The sequence below is a fragment of the Triturus cristatus genome, chromosome 8, assembly GCF_964204655.1.
Source record: "Triturus cristatus chromosome 8, aTriCri1.1, whole genome shotgun sequence".
NCBI classification, from domain to species: Eukaryota; Metazoa; Chordata; class Amphibia; order Caudata; family Salamandridae; genus Triturus; species Triturus cristatus.
The window spans coordinates 1,700,544,500-1,700,565,968 of NC_140591.1; the positions used below are offsets into that span (position 1 = coordinate 1,700,544,500).

At 48.7% G+C, this 21,469-nt stretch overlaps 1 protein-coding gene across 1 annotated transcript in view; it reads right to left on the reverse strand.

The window, feature by feature from the left end:
- Positions 1–21,469, reverse strand: part of LOC146808645 (NXPE family member 1-like) — a 365,719-nt gene that overhangs the window by 168,189 nt on the left and 176,061 nt on the right. Inside the window, exon 4 of the mRNA XM_085623682.1 lies at positions 17,732–17,793. Within this exon, the coding sequence (XP_085479808.1) occupies positions 17,732–17,793 (62 nt within the window). The remainder of the gene's footprint in view (positions 1–17,731; positions 17,794–21,469) is intronic.

The following is a 21,469-nucleotide window of genomic DNA, read 5'->3' on the forward strand; positions in this document are numbered from 1 at the left end:
TCGTCAAGCGGGGGCTGAGATAAAAGGGGGGTCCCAAAACGCGTTTTTCCCATGCATTTTTCCATAGGACCTTTAGAACGAGCTACAGCCCGAACGGCTGAACAGAATTACTAGAAATTTGGCAGAGAGGTAGTCCCTAGGTCAAGGAAGTGCCTTTTGTAGGTTTGGTGTAAATCTGTTCAGTAGATTCTGAGAAAATAGCCTTTAAATCAATATATATATCTGAGCCCGCTTACGGTACGCTTACCGTACGCTTACCGTAAGCGTACGGTGGCGTGCGCGAGCGCGATTCTGATTAGCTCTTAGATCTTAGTAAACATTCGAATCGGCCGAAACCAGGAAGCGGCGGCCGCCATTTTGTCTCTCGCACTGAGTGTTGTTTATCAAACAAGATGGCCAAAAACATGTTACGGGGCTGTTTTGACAACTCCCTCCCACATAGTCATGTTGAGGGAGTCCCCAAACATCCCCCAAGAGCAAAAACGGTTTTATTTTTTTTTCGGCAATTTCGCCGAGTACGCTTACCGTACGCTTACCGTAAGCGTACGGTAAAAAAAAAAAAAAAAAAAAAAACACTATCCACACTTACCCCACCCCCTGTGCTTTTGGTGGCCGTATGCCACCAAATGTACAGGGCTTATTAATAGGTAAAAAAAACTAAATTTTGGCAACATGAAATTATAAAATCGAAATAAAAAAAACACTATCCACATTGACCCCACCCCCTGTGCTTTTGGTGGCCGAAGGCCACCAAATGTACAGGGCTTATTAAAGTTGATAAAAACCGTGCACGGAACGAACTGCGTTAAGTGGGCGCGCACGCCTCGAATGGCGTAAAGTAACTTAGCATTTAAAAAAACGTACAAATTCACTGAAAAAACCATAGGTTTCACACACGTTATAGTTAGGAATTAGCATTTAAAAAACCTTGCAAATTCACTGAAAAAACCATAGGTTTCACACATGTTATAGTTAGCGGAAATTTTACTGATAAAAAACCAGTGAAATTGCCCCGTTATAGTTAGTGCTGGCAACTATAACTCACGCGACCGCAATCTTCTGCTGATGACATATGTGTCTTTATGAAAAAAAAATATTTGTAATATATGTATAGCTAAAAATGTATGGAAGAAGACATGGGCAAATAAGTGTCTAAATACAGTATTAGCATCAGCAGAGGATTGCGGTCGCGTGAGTTATAGTTGCCAGCACTACCTATAACGGGGCAATTTCACTGGTTTTTTATCAGTAAAATTTCCGCTAACTATAACATGTGTGAAACCTATGGTTTTTTCAGTGAATATATATATACACATAACCTGAAATAATATGAACTCCTCTGCAGCGCCCTGATGGAACTCCATGACTGCCCCTTGCTGGTGCAGGACATCATCAAAGCCTGCAGTGTCCAAAGGCGCCCCCTAAAGGCTGCTTCCAGGTCTGGGAGTATGGGAAGAAAGCAAGAGAAAAATCACAAAAAGCTCCCACAAGACCTATATTACTTTTGTTTAGGCTAGCAACAGCTCTATGGAGCTATCAAAAATACAAACTACAATTTCTATGTATTTTTGTTATTTTTTTATTAAATTATTCCATAATTATTTTCATTTATGTTCACATACAAAAAAGGAAAAAGATAAACATTAGTAAAAACTTTTACATTACTTTTCATTTGCAACAATTTAATCAGTTGTGACAAATCAACATATACTTTATCTTATCACAAACAATAATTTTATCATTTCATTATGACCACATATCCCCTAACTTGTGACCCCACTTCCATACTAACCTACCATCATGCACTCCCATTCTCTCACCATGCATATTCAATAACCAACTAGCTCACATACACCAAAAAAGTCACACTACGGACATATCGAAAACAGTCTCCATGGCTGTGTTGTCACTTGTGTATCAGACATCCAGGTCAACGTACGTTTCGGTGCCAAATTATCACTTTGAAGCCACCTTCTTCAGGACCGCCAGCTTTAAACGTAAAGAATAGTGGAAGGGAAATCTGTACATGGCAAAACACAATGCTATCTGGGAATGCCCCACAACTAATTGTATTTATCAATTATTTTATTTTTTGGTTTGTTAGAAAAATAGAAAATTCGAAAAAAGTTAAGAAGATTTGCTTCTCATGAATAGTGAAAATGTCGACCATCAATCCCACTCCAAAAGCGCTATCAAAAGAAAAAGTGCCAGAAAGGACTTTGTGACATAGTTTAGGATAAAATACTTGTGCATAGACCTGACATCCATAGTCATGCTCAGGGGATTACCCCTGTTGCAGAGGCGAAGCCCAAGGTAATGAGAGCCAAAGATCCTCTTATGACCCTAAAGACGTGTGGCTGAAGAAAGCTATAAAATGTACAAACTCCATCACAAGTTTTAACTTCTCCCAAGTCCAAGGGAACAGTCTCACTATTGCACATAGTTACAACGATTTCAAGGCTGAAGATGCTGGCTCCTACTACTCCGTAACAGGCTTTCAATTAAAACTACAGATGTTGTTGTTTCAAACTGAGTCTGAAAAACCGTGTATTGAAAAGTCTAATAGCCAACAATTTTTTTACCCTTGAGATCCTCAATTGATCATTAGTAATACAATACTGGGGCGGCATAACAGAGAATTCCACATGAGATGCCCTCAGATTGGTCTTTCCATCATGAATGCATAAAAAGAACATAGACAACATAAGATAAGGGTCAAGGACTTTTATTGGAGAATATCAGAAATGAGTGATTACTCACTTTTTTTTTAAAGTATGCAATTAGACTGCTCTTAATATAGCCTTATAGCCCGCCGTAGTGGGCTATACTGGTTAGTAAAGGCCCGCTCCAGCGTTAAATGCCCGTGCTGAAACGAGGGCCTTTAACAAGGGAGCGGAACTTTAATAGCCGGTATAGCCAGCTACGAAGGGTTATGAGGCTAATAGGACATTCTGCCACTAGAGGGCAGAATGTTCTAATAAATAAAACAAAGGCCACTCAGAACCCAAGGGGATTTAAATCCCCTCGGGCTCCGAGAGGCCCTTGTGAAAACAACATTGGAATGTTGCTTTGCTGGCCTTTATGGGCCCTTAGAAGCTTAAGCTTGGAGCACTCCATTGTATTCAATGGAGTGCTCCACATTTCAATGTTCTAATATTGCTTAAGACATGGCATAGATGATCTTAATTGCCCAATTCAACTGATATGCAGAACAATCTTTCTTCTTTTGCTCTCTGTTGACTAGAAGGCTCTTTACTTGTGTTGGAATTCCGGAGTGAGATGGTAAACCTCTTGCACAAATGCTGTCATGTCATGTCAGTAGTAGATAGCAACTTACGCTTTCATACCTATAGACTGCTGTTTACATGTAGGAGAAGCTTTACTCTATCTGCTAAAAGTGATGTTTTAGACATGTGGTTATGCCTTTCAGCTTTATTCTGTCCATATTGTCACGAGACCCTCCTTCCTGTAAAAGTATGCACCGGAGCTGTCTCTGCGAATTTACTGTCTATTTGGTCGAAGTTCACATCGATAAAGCATAGTGCACACCAATAGGCTTCCTAGCATTCATATCAAAGAGTTATCTTTAAGGGGGACTTCCCGCTGTGGCTCTGGTATATCCTAACCCCTCTAATGTGAGACACGCGTATACGTTACATGCTAGACGCGCTCATGGGTGTCTCTGCATTCATATGCTGGTATGGTTGGGTTAAGCTCGTTATAGCAGAGACTCCTATTGCCAATACTGCTTTAAACTCAGAGTTGTCCCTAATCCCCCTGGCGTTCGTTGCAATCACGTAAAAAGTTCCAACGTGTGCTTACCTTTCTGCCAGGGTTCTGGCATCAAAGTGGCTACTAATTCTATTACAGGACCGGAAGCTTCGGATTATGCTTTCACTTTTTTTTACTGCAAATCAACAGCAGCCAATCAGAACGTTTTTAACATAGATTGAAAAACTACATTTCCCAAAATGCTTAGTATAAAGACCACAACCATACAGACTAGCCTCTTTCTTTGCTGCTCGCAGCGGAGTCAAGTGGTCCCATTTTATATCCCATTAATCACTGTTTTACTATGTTCTAATTGTTTTCCATGTGTATGACGCAATCTCTACTTGTTGCAAGAGCATGTAGTTATTGTTCTGAATCGTGTCTCTGCGGCAGCGTGAGTGTCGCATGGTGATCGGATGGTGGCGAGCGCTTCACTGACACAACTTGCCCCCACCTGAGTGCCTTGACCCCTGTTTGGCGGCCCAGACTTACTGCAAGCTCGAACAGCAGTCCTCGGTGCCTTCCCTCATTCGGGCCCACGTTACTCGTGAGCCAGACATCGCGTAGCCCAATTGGGCTGGTTTTGGACTCTTTTTGGGCTACGCAACGCCCAATCTTGTTTCCTCCTCGCTCCGCTCCGGGCTTCTATCAATCCCCAGTCCCCCTCCCTCTATCATCCCGCAAACCCGTTCGACTTTAATCCGCAGGACATTGTCCACCTGAGATCATCGGACTGGGCTCCTCCCCCGGAGGTGGCGGATTATTTACATCAAAACCTGAGGCGAAGTTTTGACAGGGAGGTTTGGAGCACGTTGTGGTCCAGACGTCCCGGATAAAGTGGCGGACATGCCTGACATAGACCCCAATCTGTTGGCCTTTTTGAAAAAATTTGTGAAGGACCCCAAAAAAGGCATTGTACGTGCCTGGCGTGGGTGCCAAGACAAACTTTTGGATACCACTGGCCCCCGACAAAGATTTTGGAGATAGCCTTGGTAGCCAAAGACACTGGGGCACCAATTGACCCGGATATCCTTGCGGGATGGACACAATGCGCCATCTGTTTCCTAGGAAACACGAACCGTGCCTTTTCTACTGAACGCAGGAAGTCCCTTATCATGTGGATGAACAATAATCTTATCGAGCTGGCTTCTGCGGAACCAGGCTCCTCGGCGGAAGGACTGTTTGGTGAGAGGTTTGTCAAGGAGGTCTCCAAATATATCGGAACCTTCACCTCTCTGGACAAGGCCCATTCAAATATCAAGCGAGTATTCCAAGCTGGCCTTTTTGGTCGGGCTGGGAGAGGCAGGGGCCGCTCGCCAGGCCGCCAGTATCACTAAGGCCCACTCAGAGGAGGGTACGGCTGGGGCAGAAGAGACTATGAGGACTCCACCAAAGGCGGCACGTTTTACCCCACAAGGTGTTTTAGTTGTCGCTGTTACCACCGTGGAGGACAGAGGGGGAGCTTCCTGCCCCAGATTACAGCAGGTAAGACCAACGCCGCCATCTCTATGTCCTCTGGGGGGTCGCATTTGCTATTTCCTCGACAAATGGTCAGTCATTACTCAGGATGCCTGGGTCTTACAGACGGGTCCAGGGGCTCTGCATAGACTTCTTTCAAACACCTCTGCAAAGTGTCCCCCCCCCGTCTATTTTTTCCACAACAAGACAAACCTTTTATAGATCAAGAAATAAAAGACTTGCTGGAGAAACACGCGGTAGCCTATTGCGACGACAGGCCCGTGGGTTTCTGCAGCAACATCTTCCTAGTCCAGAAGAGAGGCGGGGGTTACAGGCTAGTTTTAAACCTGAAAGATTTCAACTCTCTTGTCCTGTACAGACATTTCAAGATGGAGGGGATTCACCTTCTGACAGACATTTTGAGACAAGGGGACCTAATGGTCTGTCTAGATCTCAAAGACATGTACCTGACGGTCCCAATTTTTACACCTCACTGGCGGTTCCTGCAGTTTCAATGGCGAGGCAGGTGTCTGGAATATTTGTTCCTGCCTTTTGGTCTTTCCTCGGCTCCTTGGTGTTTTATCAAATTGATGAAGCCAGTGACCGCTCATCTCCGGTAACAGGGTATTTGGTTAATCATTTACTTGGACGATATACTGATAATGGCTCCCTCCGCTTCTCTAGCATCACAGCATTTGCAGATGACAATGACACTGTTAGAGAATCTGGGTTTTGTAATAAACAAGACGAAATCTGTTCTGGCCCCAGTGCAATCACTGGAGTTCTTAGGGTTTGTAATCAACTCTCAGACGGTCCAACTCCAGCTGCCCAAACTTAAGTTGAGAGATCTGAAGAAGGAATTGAGGAAGACTCTCGACACACAATTCATGTCTTTACGGGTGATTGTGCGCTTAGTCGGCCTTCTAGCCTGCTCCATACAGGCAATCTTTCCAGGGCCGCTGCATGATCGGGCTTTTCAGCGTCTAAAGATCCAAAACCTTCAAAAGGGTCTTTCTTACTCGGACCAGGTTCCGCTCAGAGACAAAGTCCGGGAGGAGGTCAGATGGTGGTTAGCCCACGTGGATGCAAGGAAGGGCTGGGCAATCTTCAGCTCTCGCCCGGAGATAATCACAGAATTCGATGCCAGCTGATCAGGTTGGGGGGCTCGATGTGGCGAGATTACCACGGGGGCAGATGGTCTCACTAGGAGTTATCATTACACATCAACTGTCTCGAGTTCCTGGCGAGTTCATTCTCGATTCGCACTCTCTCACCCAGGAAGGTATCGTGCTGCATCCTCTTACGGATGGGAAACATCTCTGCGGTGAGGTATATAAATAAGCTGGGGTGAGGTCCCCGATGTTGGCGGAGATTGCCAAGGACTTCTGGCATTACTGCCTGGCTCACTAAATAACAGTAATAGCGGAATACCTTCTGGAGCGAGACAACACAATAGCGGATTGGAACTCTCATCACTTGAAGGATTACAGCGACTGGAAGCTCCATCTGGATCTTTTCCAAATGACTCAGTCACTTTGGGGCCCTTATCACATAGATCTCTTTACATCCAGGCTGAATCAGCAGCTGCAGTCATTTTTCAGTTATAGATCGGACCCTCTGGCGAAGGTCACGGATGCCTTCACGCAGGATTGGTCCAAGAGACTCAATTACGCCTTTTGCCCCTTTGTCTTGATACCCAGAGTAGCGAACCACATTACTCTGCAGAGTGTGGAGATCGTACTAATTACTCCGGTATGGAAGGCCCAACCTTGGTTTCCAGTGCTGCTGGAACTGACTTCCCTCTTCATTTTCCCTTGTTCCCTCCGATGTTCCAGCGCCCTCAGGGAGAATTGCACCCTCTAGTTCTAGTGGAACAGCTGTCCCTGATGGCCTGGAGGCTTTCAGGCAACAGTGGTCATTGCCAGGAATTTCGAAAGAAGCTTCAAGCTTCATCCAGCAGGCCTGGGCTCCCTCTACCAGGAAAAGATACGGTTCTGCATGGAGCGCATGGTTGGGTTGGTGCTTGGAGAAGCACCAGGATCTGGTGGAGGCGGATCTCTCCCAAATTGTAAATTTTCTTTCCAAAAAGGCCTCAGATGGTCTATCGTATAGATCGGTTAACAACTTCTGATTGGCCATCTCTGCGGGGCATGCGCACATTGATGGAAAACTGGTAGGTATGCACCCGGTGATATGCAAACTCCTAAAAGTAATATGTGTGGCGAACCCACCTAAGGCTCAGTATTCTTCTTTATGGGATGTGTCTAAAGTTCTAAATCTATTTGATAACTGGCCTGGAAATGAGTTACTCTCAAGGAAACAATTGTCTGCTAAATTGGCGATGCTTCTATGTTTATCAGCATGCAGACGTGTCTCTGATGTCAGAGTTTTGGACTTAGATAGACTTAGATGGTTGGATATTCTCTCCTGAGGAAGTGTCATTTGTAATTTTGGTTCAAACTAAAACTTTCTCCAGGTCCATTGATTACAATGCTTTTCCACTGAATGATAAATTGTGTGTAGTGAAATGTCTCAAAGTTTATGAGGAATGTACCCGGCCTTTTAGACCGGTTGGTTGTTCAAGGTTGCTGATTGCTTTACAAAGTCCTTTCAAGCCTGTTACCTCTGCTACTATTGCCAGGTGGCTCAGGTATGTAATGACAGAGGCGGGCATTGGAGCGCACTCTGTGAGAGGGGCTATGGTCTCAAAATCCTTTATGTTAGGTACCAGTATACATGATATAATGAGAGCAGCTGATTGGTCGTCTAGCTCTACATTCAAACAATGTTATTATAAACTTGTGGGCGATGTTGCTTCGGTGGTTCTAGATAAGCGTTAAACTAGCAAAATCCGAAGCCTCCAGTCCTGTAATAGAATAAAAAGATTGCTAGCATTCGTGCCAATTTTTATAAAATTCTATTAAGGACACGGAGGCAAGGATTATCCCGCCCAGGGTACATTAATTGGTGATAACTGTCATGTTTACCCTCCGTTTTACCCTCCCTGAGACAAAGGTTAATTGCAGTTATTACGAGTATGGTTTCTATTACAGGTGCAGAACAGAAAGGTGAATAAGCAGTCGCATGGGTCTTCTTGGAAGGCGTATGCTACGGTCTTCATCAATGGAGCCTGCAGTTCTTTGCTGCTGTTTGACAAAGTGTTGCTTGGAAAATTGACAATTAAGTCTTGGACAATGCTTGTTGGGCACAGAAAGAGGAAGTGTTCATGGGGAGAGAGTCATTTGTAGGGCTAGTCTATGGTTGTGGTTGTTATACTAAGCATTTTGGGAAATTTAGTTTTTCAATCTATGTTAAAAACGTACTGATTGGCTGCTGTTGATTTGCAGTAAAGAAAGAGAAAGCATAATCCTCGCCTCCGTGTCCTTAATTGAATTGAAAATTCTTGGTGCGAATGCCAGCAAATTCTTTGTTCCTGTGTCCAAAGGATGACAGAGTTGCCGACGGAAACTAAAGAGTGTGACTCTATTCCCGGTCAGGACAATCTCGTGAGAGCGGTCATTTCCGGTAATACCCTGCTAGAAAATGTAAGGCAATTGCGGCGCCATCTTGAAATGCGTTTTTACTCATGATGTCTTTTCTATCGGCGGCTTTCTATTGAGGATATTATCTTCTAAGTACGCATTATCTACCTAATATTACGTGGAGAAGGACTCGTATTCTAATCTCACTAAGCGCTATTTCTAAATAGTTAATATTCACAAATAAAAAAGGTGAGAGTGAAATAATGAGAACGTGGTGATAATCAACGCCATGTCGGAGTATGCTTTGCCTGCTCGTATTGATCTTATGCACCCCATGTCTTAGCAGAAATAATTACCCATATAGTATAATCACTCAAGGATGGCTATTTTTCATTGGAATTCAGTCTACAGAACACCAGTATAGCACGAAAGTAAGTGATAATCAGACACATGCTATTCTAGGGGGCGAAGTGTTCTCATTGTCATTGTCCGCTAGGGTGACTTATTGACGTAGAATAATCGATTTTGGCCGATAAGTATGCTGTAATGCTATAATGTAACTGCTTTAATCTATCACGTGACAAAGAAGGGAATTCATACATAAAAGTTTGATCTGAATTATATCCGGACATAAAGGAAACTGTAGTAACATAAATACAGCCCAGAAAAACATGTGTCATCTGGTATGTGGGGACGGTCAGAAGTGACCTTCCGTACGACCTCCTCATTGATCCCGCCCTTTTACTGTATTCAATGAAAAAATCCAATAAGTTTCTCTCTGTTTGCGAGTTTCTTCCACTGATCGTCCTAGTTTGTTCCGGACTTTCTCTAAAACAAGCATCTCAGGGGCATATCAGCAACAACCGGCGATAATTATCGCTCAGCGCTCTTAGCGTGAGGATAATTATCGCCGGCTAGTGTGGATTTTTATCGCTGAGATAGCGTGCTATTAGCAACGCTTATCTCCTCAGCGATAAAAATCCTCATGCTAACTGCCTAACGTGAGATTATTGCTGGAAACCCAGCGATAATCTCACGCAGTGTGGCGTTAGCTTGCTGATAGGGACTCACAAACTTAGCCATGATATCCACCTTACATAGGATATCATGGCTAAGTCAGTCCTGAAGCAGGCATAAGGAAAGTAGCGATAACAGGGGTTATCACTACTTTTCGTGCCGCTATGCTTCATAGCGTGGGGCTTGATGATAGGAGAAATGTCGCTTAGCGACATTTCTCCTGTCATGTTAGGTCAGGAACGCCCACTTTGCATCTCATTAGAGATGCAAGGCTGGGCGTTAGGAATCCCGACGCTAGAGCAAGGTTTCACACTTTAGCGTGGCCTTGCTAATTTGGTGATAAAATTATCGCCGTTTTTCGGCCGATAACGGCCGCAAAAGCGGCAATAATTTTTTATCGCCAACTTGTAAATATGCCCCTCAGATCTTTATCCGTGTGCTCCTTCTCCTGGCCGTGCTGAACTAAGGGGGCATTCGGCTTCCCAGTTCGTATTGCTGATTTATGTTCACTATACCTAGTTCTGAACTCTCTGCCCGTCTCGCCCACAGAGCCTAGCTCACATGGGCATATGATGAGCTATATGATGTTTTGGCTTTTACAGTTGGTCATATCTTTCAATTGAACTTTCCTGTTTTTGATTTCGCAGCATTGCGTGATGATGGCTGAGTCACATGCGGTGCCTTTTATGGGTGAACGGCCAGGGATGGACCCTTGAGTTGGGGTCCTTTTCATCCTACTCCTGGGCATGCACTGGCTTGTTGTTTGGATTATGGTTTCTCCTATATCCAAGGCCTTGGTTTCTGTGATCTGTCGCCCTCTTCGTTGACATTCAGTATCTTCCAGTTTCTGTCCAGACATTATCGAAACCAGCGACATTATTTACAAATGTCAGGGGATTGACCAGGACAGCTCCCTGGGTTGCAAGAAAATGTAGTGTTTGTTTTGGGGGTGGCGGGTCATTGTGGTTGGACAGCAGGAGGTGTGAGGAAGATGGGGGGACAGGAGGCTGATGGGTGCTAACTATTACACTAAGGAACATTAAGGGCTGATTACAAAGTATTGAATGGATCCGACTGAGACCAAGTGGGATGGGCGAGGCGTTTGCACGCCATCAAATCAGGCAGCTGCCGGCTGCGCCGCTCTGAATACAGACGCCCCGGGCCCATCTCCCCCATGCACAATGGGGGGGTGAGGGGTAATATTCAGGGGCTGGGGGTCAGGGGTAATATTCAGGGACTGGGGGGTCAGGGGTAATATTCAGGGCTGGGGGTCAGGGGTAAAATTCAGGGCTGGGAGTCAGGGGTAATATTCAGGGCTGGGGGTCAGGGGTAATATTCAGGGGCTGGGGGGTGAGGGGTAATATTCAGGGCTGGGGGTCAGGGGTAATATTCAAGGCTGGGGGGTTCAGAGGTAATATTCAGGACTGGGGGGCCAGGGGTAATATTCAGGGCTGGGGGTCAGGGGTAATATTCAAAGCTGGGTGGGTCAGAGGTAATATTCAGGGCTGGGGGGCCAGGGGTAATATTCAGGGAGGAGGGTCAGGGGTAATATTCAAGGCAGGGGGTCATGGGTAATATTCAGGGCTGGGGGTCAGGGGTAATATTCAGTGGCTGGGGGGGTCAGGGGTAATATTCAGGGGGTGGGAGGCCAGGGGTAATATTCAGGGCTGGGGGGTCAGGTGTAATATTCAGGGCTGGGGGTGTTGGGGTAATTTTCAGGGGTGGGGGGTTGGGGTAGTTTTCAGGGCTGCAGGGGTCAGGGGTAATATTCAAGGCTGGGGGTCAGGATAATATTCAAGACTCGAGGGTCAGGGGTAAAATTCAAGGCTGGGGGTCAGTGGTTATATTCAAGGCTGGGGGGTCAGGGGTAATATTCAGGGCTGGGGGGTCAGGGGTAATATTCAGGGCTGGGGGTTAGGGGTAATATTCATGGCGGGGGTCAGGGGTAATATTCAGGGCTTGGGGGGTCAGGGGCAATATTCAGGTTGGGGGTCAGAGGTAATATTCAGGGCTGGAGGTCAGGGGTAATATTGAGGGCTGGGGGAGTCAGGGGTAATTATCAGGGCTGGGGGTCAGGAGTAAATATTCAGGGGCTGGGGGGATCAGGGGTAATATTCAGGGGCTGTGGGGGTTTCAGGGGAAATATTCAGGGCTGCGGGGTCAGGGGTAATATTCAAGGCTGGGGGGTCAGTGGCAATATTTAGGGCTGGGGGCCATGGGTAATATTCAGGGCTGGGGGGTCAGTGGTAATATTCAAGGCTGGGGTTAGGGGAAATATTCAGAGCTGGGGTCAGGGGTAATATTCATGGCTGGGGGGTTTCAGGGGAAATATTCAGGGCTGCGGGGTCAGGGGTAATATTCAAGGCTGGGGGGTCAGGGGTAATATTCAAGGCTGGGGGGTCAGTGGCAATATTTAGGGCTGGGGGTCATGGGTAATATTCAGTGCTGGGGGGTCAGTGGTAATATTCAAGGCTGGGGGTCAGGGGAAATATTCAGAGCTGGGGGTCAGGGGTAATATTCATGGCTGGGGGGTCAGGGGTAATATTCAGGGTTGGGGGTCAGGGGTAATATTCAAGGTTGGGGGGTCAGGGGTTATATTCAGGGCTGCGGGGTCAGTCTAATATTCAGGGCTGGGGGTCAGGGGTAATATTCAAGACTGGGGGGTCAGTGGTACTATTAAAGGCTGGGGGGTCAGTGGTAATATTCAGTACTGGGGGCCAGGGGTAATATTCAGGAGCTGGGTGGGTCAGGGGTAATATTCAGGGTTTGGGGGGTCAGGGGTAATATTCAGGTTGGGGGGTCAGAGGTAATATTCAAGGCTGGAGGTCAGGGGTAATATTCAGGGCTGGGGGTCAGGGGTAATATTCAGGGCTGGAGGTCAGGGGTAATATTCAGGGCTGGGGGAGTCAGGGGTAATATTCAGGGCTGGGGGGTCAGGGTATTATTCAAGGCTGGGGGTCAGTGGTAATATTCAAGGCTGGGGGTCAGGGGTAATATTCAGGGCTGGGGGTCATGGGTAATATTCAGGGCTGGGGGGTCAGGCGTAATATTCAAGGCTGGGGGTTCAGGGGTAATATTCAAGGCTGGGGGGGTCAGGGGTAATATTCAAGACTCAGGGTCAGGGGTAATATTCATGGCTGGGGGGGTCAGGGGTAATATTCAGGGCTGGGGGTCAGGGGTAATATTCAAGGCTGGGGGGTCAGGGATAATATTCAGGGCTGGGGGTCAGGGGTAGTATTCAGGGGTTGGTGGTTCAGAGGTAATATTCAGGGCTGGGGGGTTCAGGGGTAATATTCAGGGCTGGGGGTTCAGGGGTAATATTCAGGGTCTGGGGGGGCAGGGGTCATATTCAGGGGCTGAGGGGCCAGGGGTAATATTCAGGGCTGGGGGGGATCCAGGGGTAATATTCAAGGCTGGGGGGTCACTGGGAATATTGAAGGCTGGGGGTCAGGGGTAATATTCAGGGCTGTGGGGTCAGGGGTAACATTCAGGGCAGGGGGTCAGGGGTAATATTCAGGGCTGGGGGTCAGGGGTAATATTCAAGGCAGGGGGTCAGGGGTAATATTCAGGGCTGGGGGGCCAGGGGTAATATTCAGGGTCTGGGAGGCCAAGGGTAATATTCAGGGGTGAGGCGTCAGACGTAATATTCAGGGCTGGGGGGGTGGGGTAATTTTCAGGGCTGGGGGTTGGGGTAATTTTCAGGGCTGCAGGGGTCAGGGGTAATATTCAGGGCTGGGGGGTCAGTGGTAATATTCAAGGTTGGGGGGTCAGGGTTAATATTCAGGGCTGGGGGAGTCAGGGGTAATATTCAGGGTTTGGGGGTCAGGGGTAATATTCAAGGCTGGGGGTCAGGGGTAATATTCAGGGCTGTGGGGTCAGGGGTAATTATCAGGGCTGGGGGTCACGGGTAATATTCAGGGCTGGGGGGTTCAGGGGAAATATTCAGGGCTGCGGGGTCAGGGGTAATATTCAAGGCTGGGGGGTCAGTGGTAATTTTCAAGGCTGGGGGGGTCAGGGTTTATATTCAGGGCTGGGGGGTCAGGGGTAATATTCAAAGCTGGGGGTGTCAGGGGTAATATTCAAGGCTGGGCGGGCAGGGGTAATATTCAGGGGCTGGGGGGCCAGGGGTAATATTCAGGGCTGGGGGGGATCCAGGGGTAATATTCAAGGCTGGGGGTCACTGGGAATATTCAAGGTTGGGGGCCAGGGGTAATATTCAGGGCTGGGGGGGTCAGAGGTAACATTCAGGGCTGGGGGGGGGGGGGTCAGGGGAAATATTCAGGGCTGGGGGGTCAGGGGTAACATTCAGGGCTGGGGTCAGAGGTAACATTCAGGGCTGGGGGGGTGAGGGGTAATATTCAGGGGCTGGGGGTCAGGGGTAATATTCAGGGGCTGGGGGAGTCAGGGGTGATATTTAGAGCTGGGGGTCAGGGGTAATATTTAGGGCTGGAGTGGTCAGGGGTAATATTCAAGGCTGGGGGGTCAGGGGTAATATTCAGGGCTGGGGGTCAGGGCTAATATTCAGGGCTGGAGGGGTCAGGGGTAATATTCAAAGCTGGCGGGGTTAGGGGTAATATTCGCGCTGGAGGGGCCAGGGCTAATATTCAGGGCTGGGGGGCCAGGGGTGATATTCAGGGCTGGGTGGTCAGTGGTAATATTCAAGGCTGGGGGGTCAGGGGTAATATTCAGGGCTGGGGGTCAGGGGTAATTTTCAAGGCTGGTGGGTCAGGGGTAATATTCATGGCTGGGGGGTCAGGGGTAATATTCAGGGCTGGGGGTCAGGGATAATATTCAGGGCTGGGGGTCAGGGGTAATATTCATGGCTGGGGGGTCAGGGGTGATATTCAGGGCTGGGGGCCAGGGGTGATATTCAGGGCTGGGGGTCAGGGGTAATATTCAGGGCTGGGGGTCAGGGGTAATATTCAAGGCTGGGGGGGTCAGGGGTAATATTCAGGGCTGGGGAGTCAGGGGTAATGTTCAGGGGCTCGGGCCAGGGGTAATATTCAGGGCTGGGGGGGTTCAGGGGAAATATTCAAGGCTGGGGGGTCACTGATAATATTCAGGGCTGGAGGGGTCAGGGGTAATATTCAGGGCTGGGGGTCAGGGGTAATTTTCAGGGCTGAGGGGGTCATGGGTAATATTCAGGGCTGTGGGGTCAGGGGTAATATTCAGGGCTGGGGGATCATGGGTAATATTCAGGGCTGGAGGGGTCAGGGGTAATATTCAGGGCTTTGGGGTCAGGGGTAATATTCAGGGCTGGGGGATCATGGGTAATATTCAGGGCTGGAGGGGTCAGGGGTAATATTCAGGGCTGGGGGTCAGGGGTAATTTTCAGGGCTGAGGGGGTCATGGGTAATATTCAGGGCTGTGGGGTCAGGGGTAATATTCAGGGCTGGGGGGTCATGGGTAATATTCAGGGCTGGAGGGGTCAGGGGTAATATTCAGGGCTGTGGGGTCAGGGGTAATATTCAGGGCTGGGGGATCATGGGTAATATTCAGGGCTGGAGGGGTCAGGGGTAATATTCAGGGCTGAGGGCTCAGGGGTAATATTCAGGGCTGTGGGGGGCCAGAGGTAATATTCAGGCAGAGGGGACTCGAAGGCCCCGGGATTGCGCATCTTTCAGTCATTCATGTGCCTGGCAATGCCCCGGCCTCACTGGCCTCAGACTGGCACTGCCCTGGCACCCCTGGCCGCAGACTGGCACAGCCCTGGCCCCACCGACCTCAGACTGGCACTGCCCCGGCCCCACTGGCCTCAGACTGGCACTGCCCCGACTTCCTGCCTCAGGCTGGCACTGCCCTGGCCCCACTGGCCTCAGAAGCCTCGCCCTGCTCTGGACACGGGCCTCATGGCTCCTTGTGGTCCGAGGCGCCTGCACCCGATTCGGGCCTGTGGGCTTGCTTGGGATGTGTGTAGCGCCAGGTGGAACCGAAGGCCTCGCAGCACTTTACCTGACACATTCCACTCATTGTGGGCGGCGCGCGGGCAGGTGAGGTGCAGTTCCAGGAATCCCCGGATGGGCAGGCCCCGCCCAGGCTCGAATCTGGTTCTTCAGCTCTAAAGTTGGCAGCTCCGGCCGTGACGTCACTCCTCCATGCCACACCAGGATCCATACATTCTAGCGCATTCTTCGATAATTGATGGAGCCCCGCCCATCTCATTCTGAGTCACTTTCCTGGTGATGCAGAGGGTGGACTTGTGAAGCACATCAAATGATCCCAGACAGCCTCTCCAGCGCCGGGGCTTTAAGAGTTAGTCAAATGTTCCTGCACAGCACTCCAGGTGGTCTGTTCACTAGGATTTTACGCGCAAAACCACAGAAAATAGGGGCATGTTTACAAGCTGGAGATAAAAAATTATCACCGCTTTCGCGGCCGTTTTCGGCCGAAAGGCGGTGATAATTTTATCGCCTAATTAGTAAGGCCACGCTAACGCGTGAAACCTTGCTTTAGCGTGGGGATTCCTAACGCCCAGCTTTGCATCTCTAATGAGATGCAAAGTGGGCGTTCCTGACCTAACATGACAGGAGAAATGTCGCTAAGCGACATTTCTCCTATCATCAAGCCCCACGCTATGAAGCATAGCGGCAGGAAAAGTAGTGATAACCCCTGTTATCGCTACTTTCCTTACGCCTGCTTCAGGACTGACTTAGCCATGATATCCTATGGAAGGTGGATATCATGGCTAAGTTTGTGAGTCCCTATCATTAAGCTAACGCCACATTGCGTGAGATTATCGCTGGGTTTCCAGCGATGATCTCACGTTAGGCAGTTAGCGCTAGGATTTTTATCGCTGAGGAGATAAGCGTTGCTAATAGCACGCTATCTCAGCAATAAAAATCCACGTTACCCGGCGATAATTATCCTCACACTAAGAGCGCTGAGCGATAATTATCGCCGGTTGTTGCTGATATGCCCCATAGTTTTTCACCCATTTACTTTCCAGCGGAAAACCTGTTTCACGCTGGAAAATCACTTGAATTAACACATTACTGAGCTTTAAGGGGCGTACCACGGGTGGTGCGTGCGTTCCCATGCAACCACCCATGGGTGCTGGCTCGAAGCCCTATTTACTTAAAAAAGTAGACAAGGTTTAGTGTTGGGAAAATAGCACCCAATTTAGATAGGCGCTATGAAGGATAAGGCTTTCATTTCATTTTCGTGACAAACGAGTAAATCTGGCTCTCGTGCACTGATCTTCCGGCACTGATCTCCCGGCACTGAGCTCCCGGCATGTTACTAATGGTAAGTGGTGGCCTTCGGGTGTGGACTATTTTAATTATCCATTTAAAGAGGTGACGTTGTTCAGAGAGAGTAAAGCAAGAAGACAGTCATGCAAAGCCATATATAAAATTATACATACAAATGGCAAACCGTAAAGACGGAAATACAGGTACATGACACAGCACAAGATCTCGGCGCTGCAGCCATGTTTTTCTAAACCTGTATTGCCATAATCTCATATTCCGCACATGAAGAACACTTTTCAGGAACAGTGGCACCCGCGTGCTTCAAAAACATACCGCTTTCTGTACAAGAGGCTTGCGCTGCCGAGCGTCACTTGTTTTGACGCTTGGGTGGTGCAGGCCTCTCAATCCTACCTGTGAGGCGACGCAAAGCCACCCTGCGCGGATTCGTATGGCCTCATGGAGAGGAATAAAGGCAACGCAGCGCAAATCTCTGCGCTGCCTTACTCTTTGTCAAGGAGGCGCTCCACGGGAGTTGCGTGGGTGCTCCCACACAGCACCCATGGATTCTGAGGCTGCCCCAGATTTACAAAGTCATGTAAACCTACGGCAGTGCCAAAAACGTACACCTCCCCAGAGCGCACGCAACAAGGAGAAATCTTTTAATTTCTACGTGTTTTTTCTCCTTGTTGCACCAAATAATGTAATAAAAAATAAGACAGAGCCTGGATACACATGGACACACACAAGACAAGGAAAACCCTGGATACACATGGACATACACAATAATGTAAGCAAGGTAAGGCTGGTACTTACGGTTGCAACTTGAAACAGTGATGGCGTCAAACAGGGTTTTGATCTCAACACCATTATTGGAACTTCCGGTTAATGTGAAACAGAAGACAAACAAGAGCGCAGAATTACAAAAATGCACTAAAGCCACAAACCAGAATTAGCAGGATCCCACCCCACCCCTTATACCGCCCCATCACCCTTTTGATGCCAGTCCAGCCCCAAAGCTATAGGTACATATGAGGTGTAAAGAGGGTGGTTAATGCCTGCCGCTAAAACTTCACTAAGCACTGTGTGCATATGTGTGTATAAGTTCATTATATTTAGGTGTTTTGAAAACAAATATGCTACCTTCAATCTTTGCCCCAAACCAGTGCTTAATTTGAGCCAGTGATTTCCGAAGCTTAGCATCGGCGCTTATAGCACCTGCTAAGTTCACACTCATTTTGTAGGCACGAGGAGATTAAGTGATTTGCCCAGAATCGCAGGATGTTGAGCCGACGCAGAGACTCGAACCTGGTTTTCCAGCTCTGAAATCAGCAGCTCTGTCCATTAGGCCACATCCCTTGCCAAAATAAGTGGCGGGGCTCTCGTCAGGAGGCAGCTCCTGTTAGCGCTGCCTCCCGAGGAGAGCCCCGGCACTTATTTTAATTTTTTTTTACAAATTAACCACTGCTCCCAACCCTTCTATCGGACTCATCCCAAAGTTCTGACTATCGTGAACTCTCAAACAGCCTTCTCAAACCTCCCTCTCATTTTCAGCCTACAGGCAGGCGCACATGACCACTACGCACACTAACAACTTACAATTCCTCCTATTCTAATTCATTTCCTATTCTGCTATCCCTACTCAAAACACTACTAAATACACAGGAAATATTACAGACATTTTGAGGAAATGTTGTGTTTGTGTTTCATGCTTGCTGACCTGTGGTGGGGCTGTGTCGCTGGTGAGCGGTGCGGCGTGGACCTGACACCTTGCCTGCCTTCGCTGTGCCGGTCCTGCTGAGGCCGGAAACTACATTTCCCTACTGCCCTAGCGGCGGACACGGAAGCCGCCGGACGAACTCCCGCGCCTGGAGGCGCTTAAATCTCACCATCACCCCTGACAGAGTGGGAGACCTTGCTGACCTGTGGTGGGGCTGTGTCGCTGGTGAGCGGTGCGGCGTGGACCTGACACCTTGCCTCCCTTCGCTGTGCCGGTCCTGCTGAGGCCGGAAACTACATTTCCCTACTGCCCTAGCGGCGGACACGGAAGCCGCCGGACGAACTCCCGCGCCTGGAGGCGCTTAAATCTCACCATCACCCCTAACAGAGTGGGAGACCTTGCTGGCCTGTGGTGGGGCTGTGTCGCTGGTGAGCGGTGCGGCGTGGACCTGACACCTTGCCTCCCTTCGCTGTGCCGGTCCTGCTGAGGCCGGAAACTACATTTCCCTACTGCCCTAGCGGCGGACACGGAAGCCGCCGGACGAACTCCCGCGCCTGGAGGCGCTTAAATCTCACCATCATCCCCGCATCGCGGGATTGCGCGCGGGTCGGCGCCGGGAGAAGCCCGGGACAAGGGCGGGACCATCTGTGGCCGTCCGGGGCCGGAAGAGGCCGGGCTGGGCTCACCCCCTAAAATCGTTGGTATCTCCATACCCGGCCCCATATAGGTACTATTGTTGACCCTTGTGATTTCCTGCCTACTACAGAGGTTGTGGACTGGGATCGTCTGTAGCGGACTAATTTCCACGGCAACTTTTGCTGTTTGTAAGCACGATAGAGTGCGGGTCATTCTGCGCTAATATTGGACAGTTGTGTTTGTCTCAGGGCTTTGTTGTGATTCTAGGCAAAGCTCTGTCCAGTAACAGTAATGTCAACTCGCTCCGGGAAAAGCCTGAGGGGGAACGAGGGGGGTATGGTGGGCACTATGGATCAATTTATCACTCGTGTGGCCAATGTCATTGACAAGGAAATTATTATGGCTGAACGCCGGTTATCCCAAAGTCCGTTTACTGACAGACGCTCATCGATTGGCCAGCTAGCCCAAATATCCTCCCCGGACCGAACTTCGGTCTCGCTGCCCCATGCCCCCCACTCCTTGGACCACCCTCGAGTTGCCGCCTTGAGAGCCAACATAGAAGGCCTCGAAAACCTGACGGCCACGACACTTAACACCCAAAATCAAGTGGCCCCCATCCCAGCAGTAACTAAGTTAGGCACTTTTTCCTCCTCCTCACATTCGGTTGATTCCACCATTTCCCTAACTTCGCCTTCCACGGCGGACACTGGGGTACAGGCTGAAATCCATCCGGCCACTATTAAGAGTACAAGATCTGCTACCCCCCGGATAACCAGACTGTTAAAGAATCGTAAGAACAAGAGGCGGGTAGGCGTTAGGAGGGGTGATCTCAATAAAGTAGTGGAGGGAGCACTTAGATCGTTTCAGGAAGAAAATAATCTTGAGGGGCCTGCTGCTATTGTGTCCAAAAATCCTGCTGCGGATAGTGCAGCGACTTTCCCCCTAGATTCTTCCCCCACCAAAAAAATGGAGGATATAATAAAATCTTTACTCCTTCCAGTACTTGACAGAATTAGAGGGCTAACTGAGCGTGTGGATAAATTGGAACAGACAACTTTAGACAACTTTTTTTCCTTAAAATCTTTCATAAAAGTGCAGCTAAAGACGAGGGATGAAGGACTTGGGGGGGGGGCATGATGGCAAGACGCTGTCAACAGCTCAATATAGCTCAGCCACCTCCACCGACAGGTTACCAGTTGGGTTGGAAATACCTAACTGTAACCTGTACCCTACTGTGTTGGTGGAGGACACTGCCAGTCATCCAGTTCACCCCTCCCACAAGCCCGTGGTGAAACTCAAGACTCCCAAGGTTCCCAGCCATATCTCAGGCAACAAGATGACACGTCCCTTAGTCCCGGTCTGCCCAGGTGACGTAAACTCATTTATCATGCCTACCCCGCCAGCAGCTCGTAGTACAAATGAGACCCCAACCGCTAGTTCAACTGGAATTGCAAAGGCAAACACAGTGGAGCCTGATGAGGCCCCTTCCTTAATGCGGGTCCCCAATATAAATCTGCCTCCTGATTGCCAGCCCTATGTGGTTGTGCTGACTGGTGTACCGGTCCTTAGCCCGGGCAAGAGTGAGCCTTATACTGACTTGTTTAACAAGACTCTATTCTGGCTCAGAGAGAATAGACCCCTGCCCGAGTCATGGGAGGGCCGTATAATCCATGTCCGCAGAGTTGGTTGGATTGGAAGTAGGAAAAAATCCATCAAAGGGGATTGCATTATAGTGAACTTTGAAGACCCAAAGGTTGCCAGCTACATATGTAGGGGCTCTAGGAAGGGAAATAGTTCAGTAAGCAGTGTGGGCTCAATCGATATTCGTTCTCTTAGTTATTTTAATCCTCCTAATCCGCTCGTCAGACAAGTTGGACTCCACATGAGGGAGAGCTGGGACAGCTACCTTTCTCGTGGTAACACTTCTAAATTTAGCTTATTCAACATCAACCTCAACCAGCCACAGGGTTGTCCTTGGCAAGGCTATTGACACGCAACTTGCCCTAGACAGGAGTGCCATATTGAAGCACCTGGTGAATTAGTCATCGGTAACTCTCCCCTTGGAGAGCAATTGGGGAGTCCTTCCACCTGTATCCTCCCCTCCTTATCTATCCCTTGGGGACACTCTCAGGCTACACATGAATCCAGTAGGGATTTGCCCACTAAAAGCCTCTTGACTACTTATGATGTGGATTCAC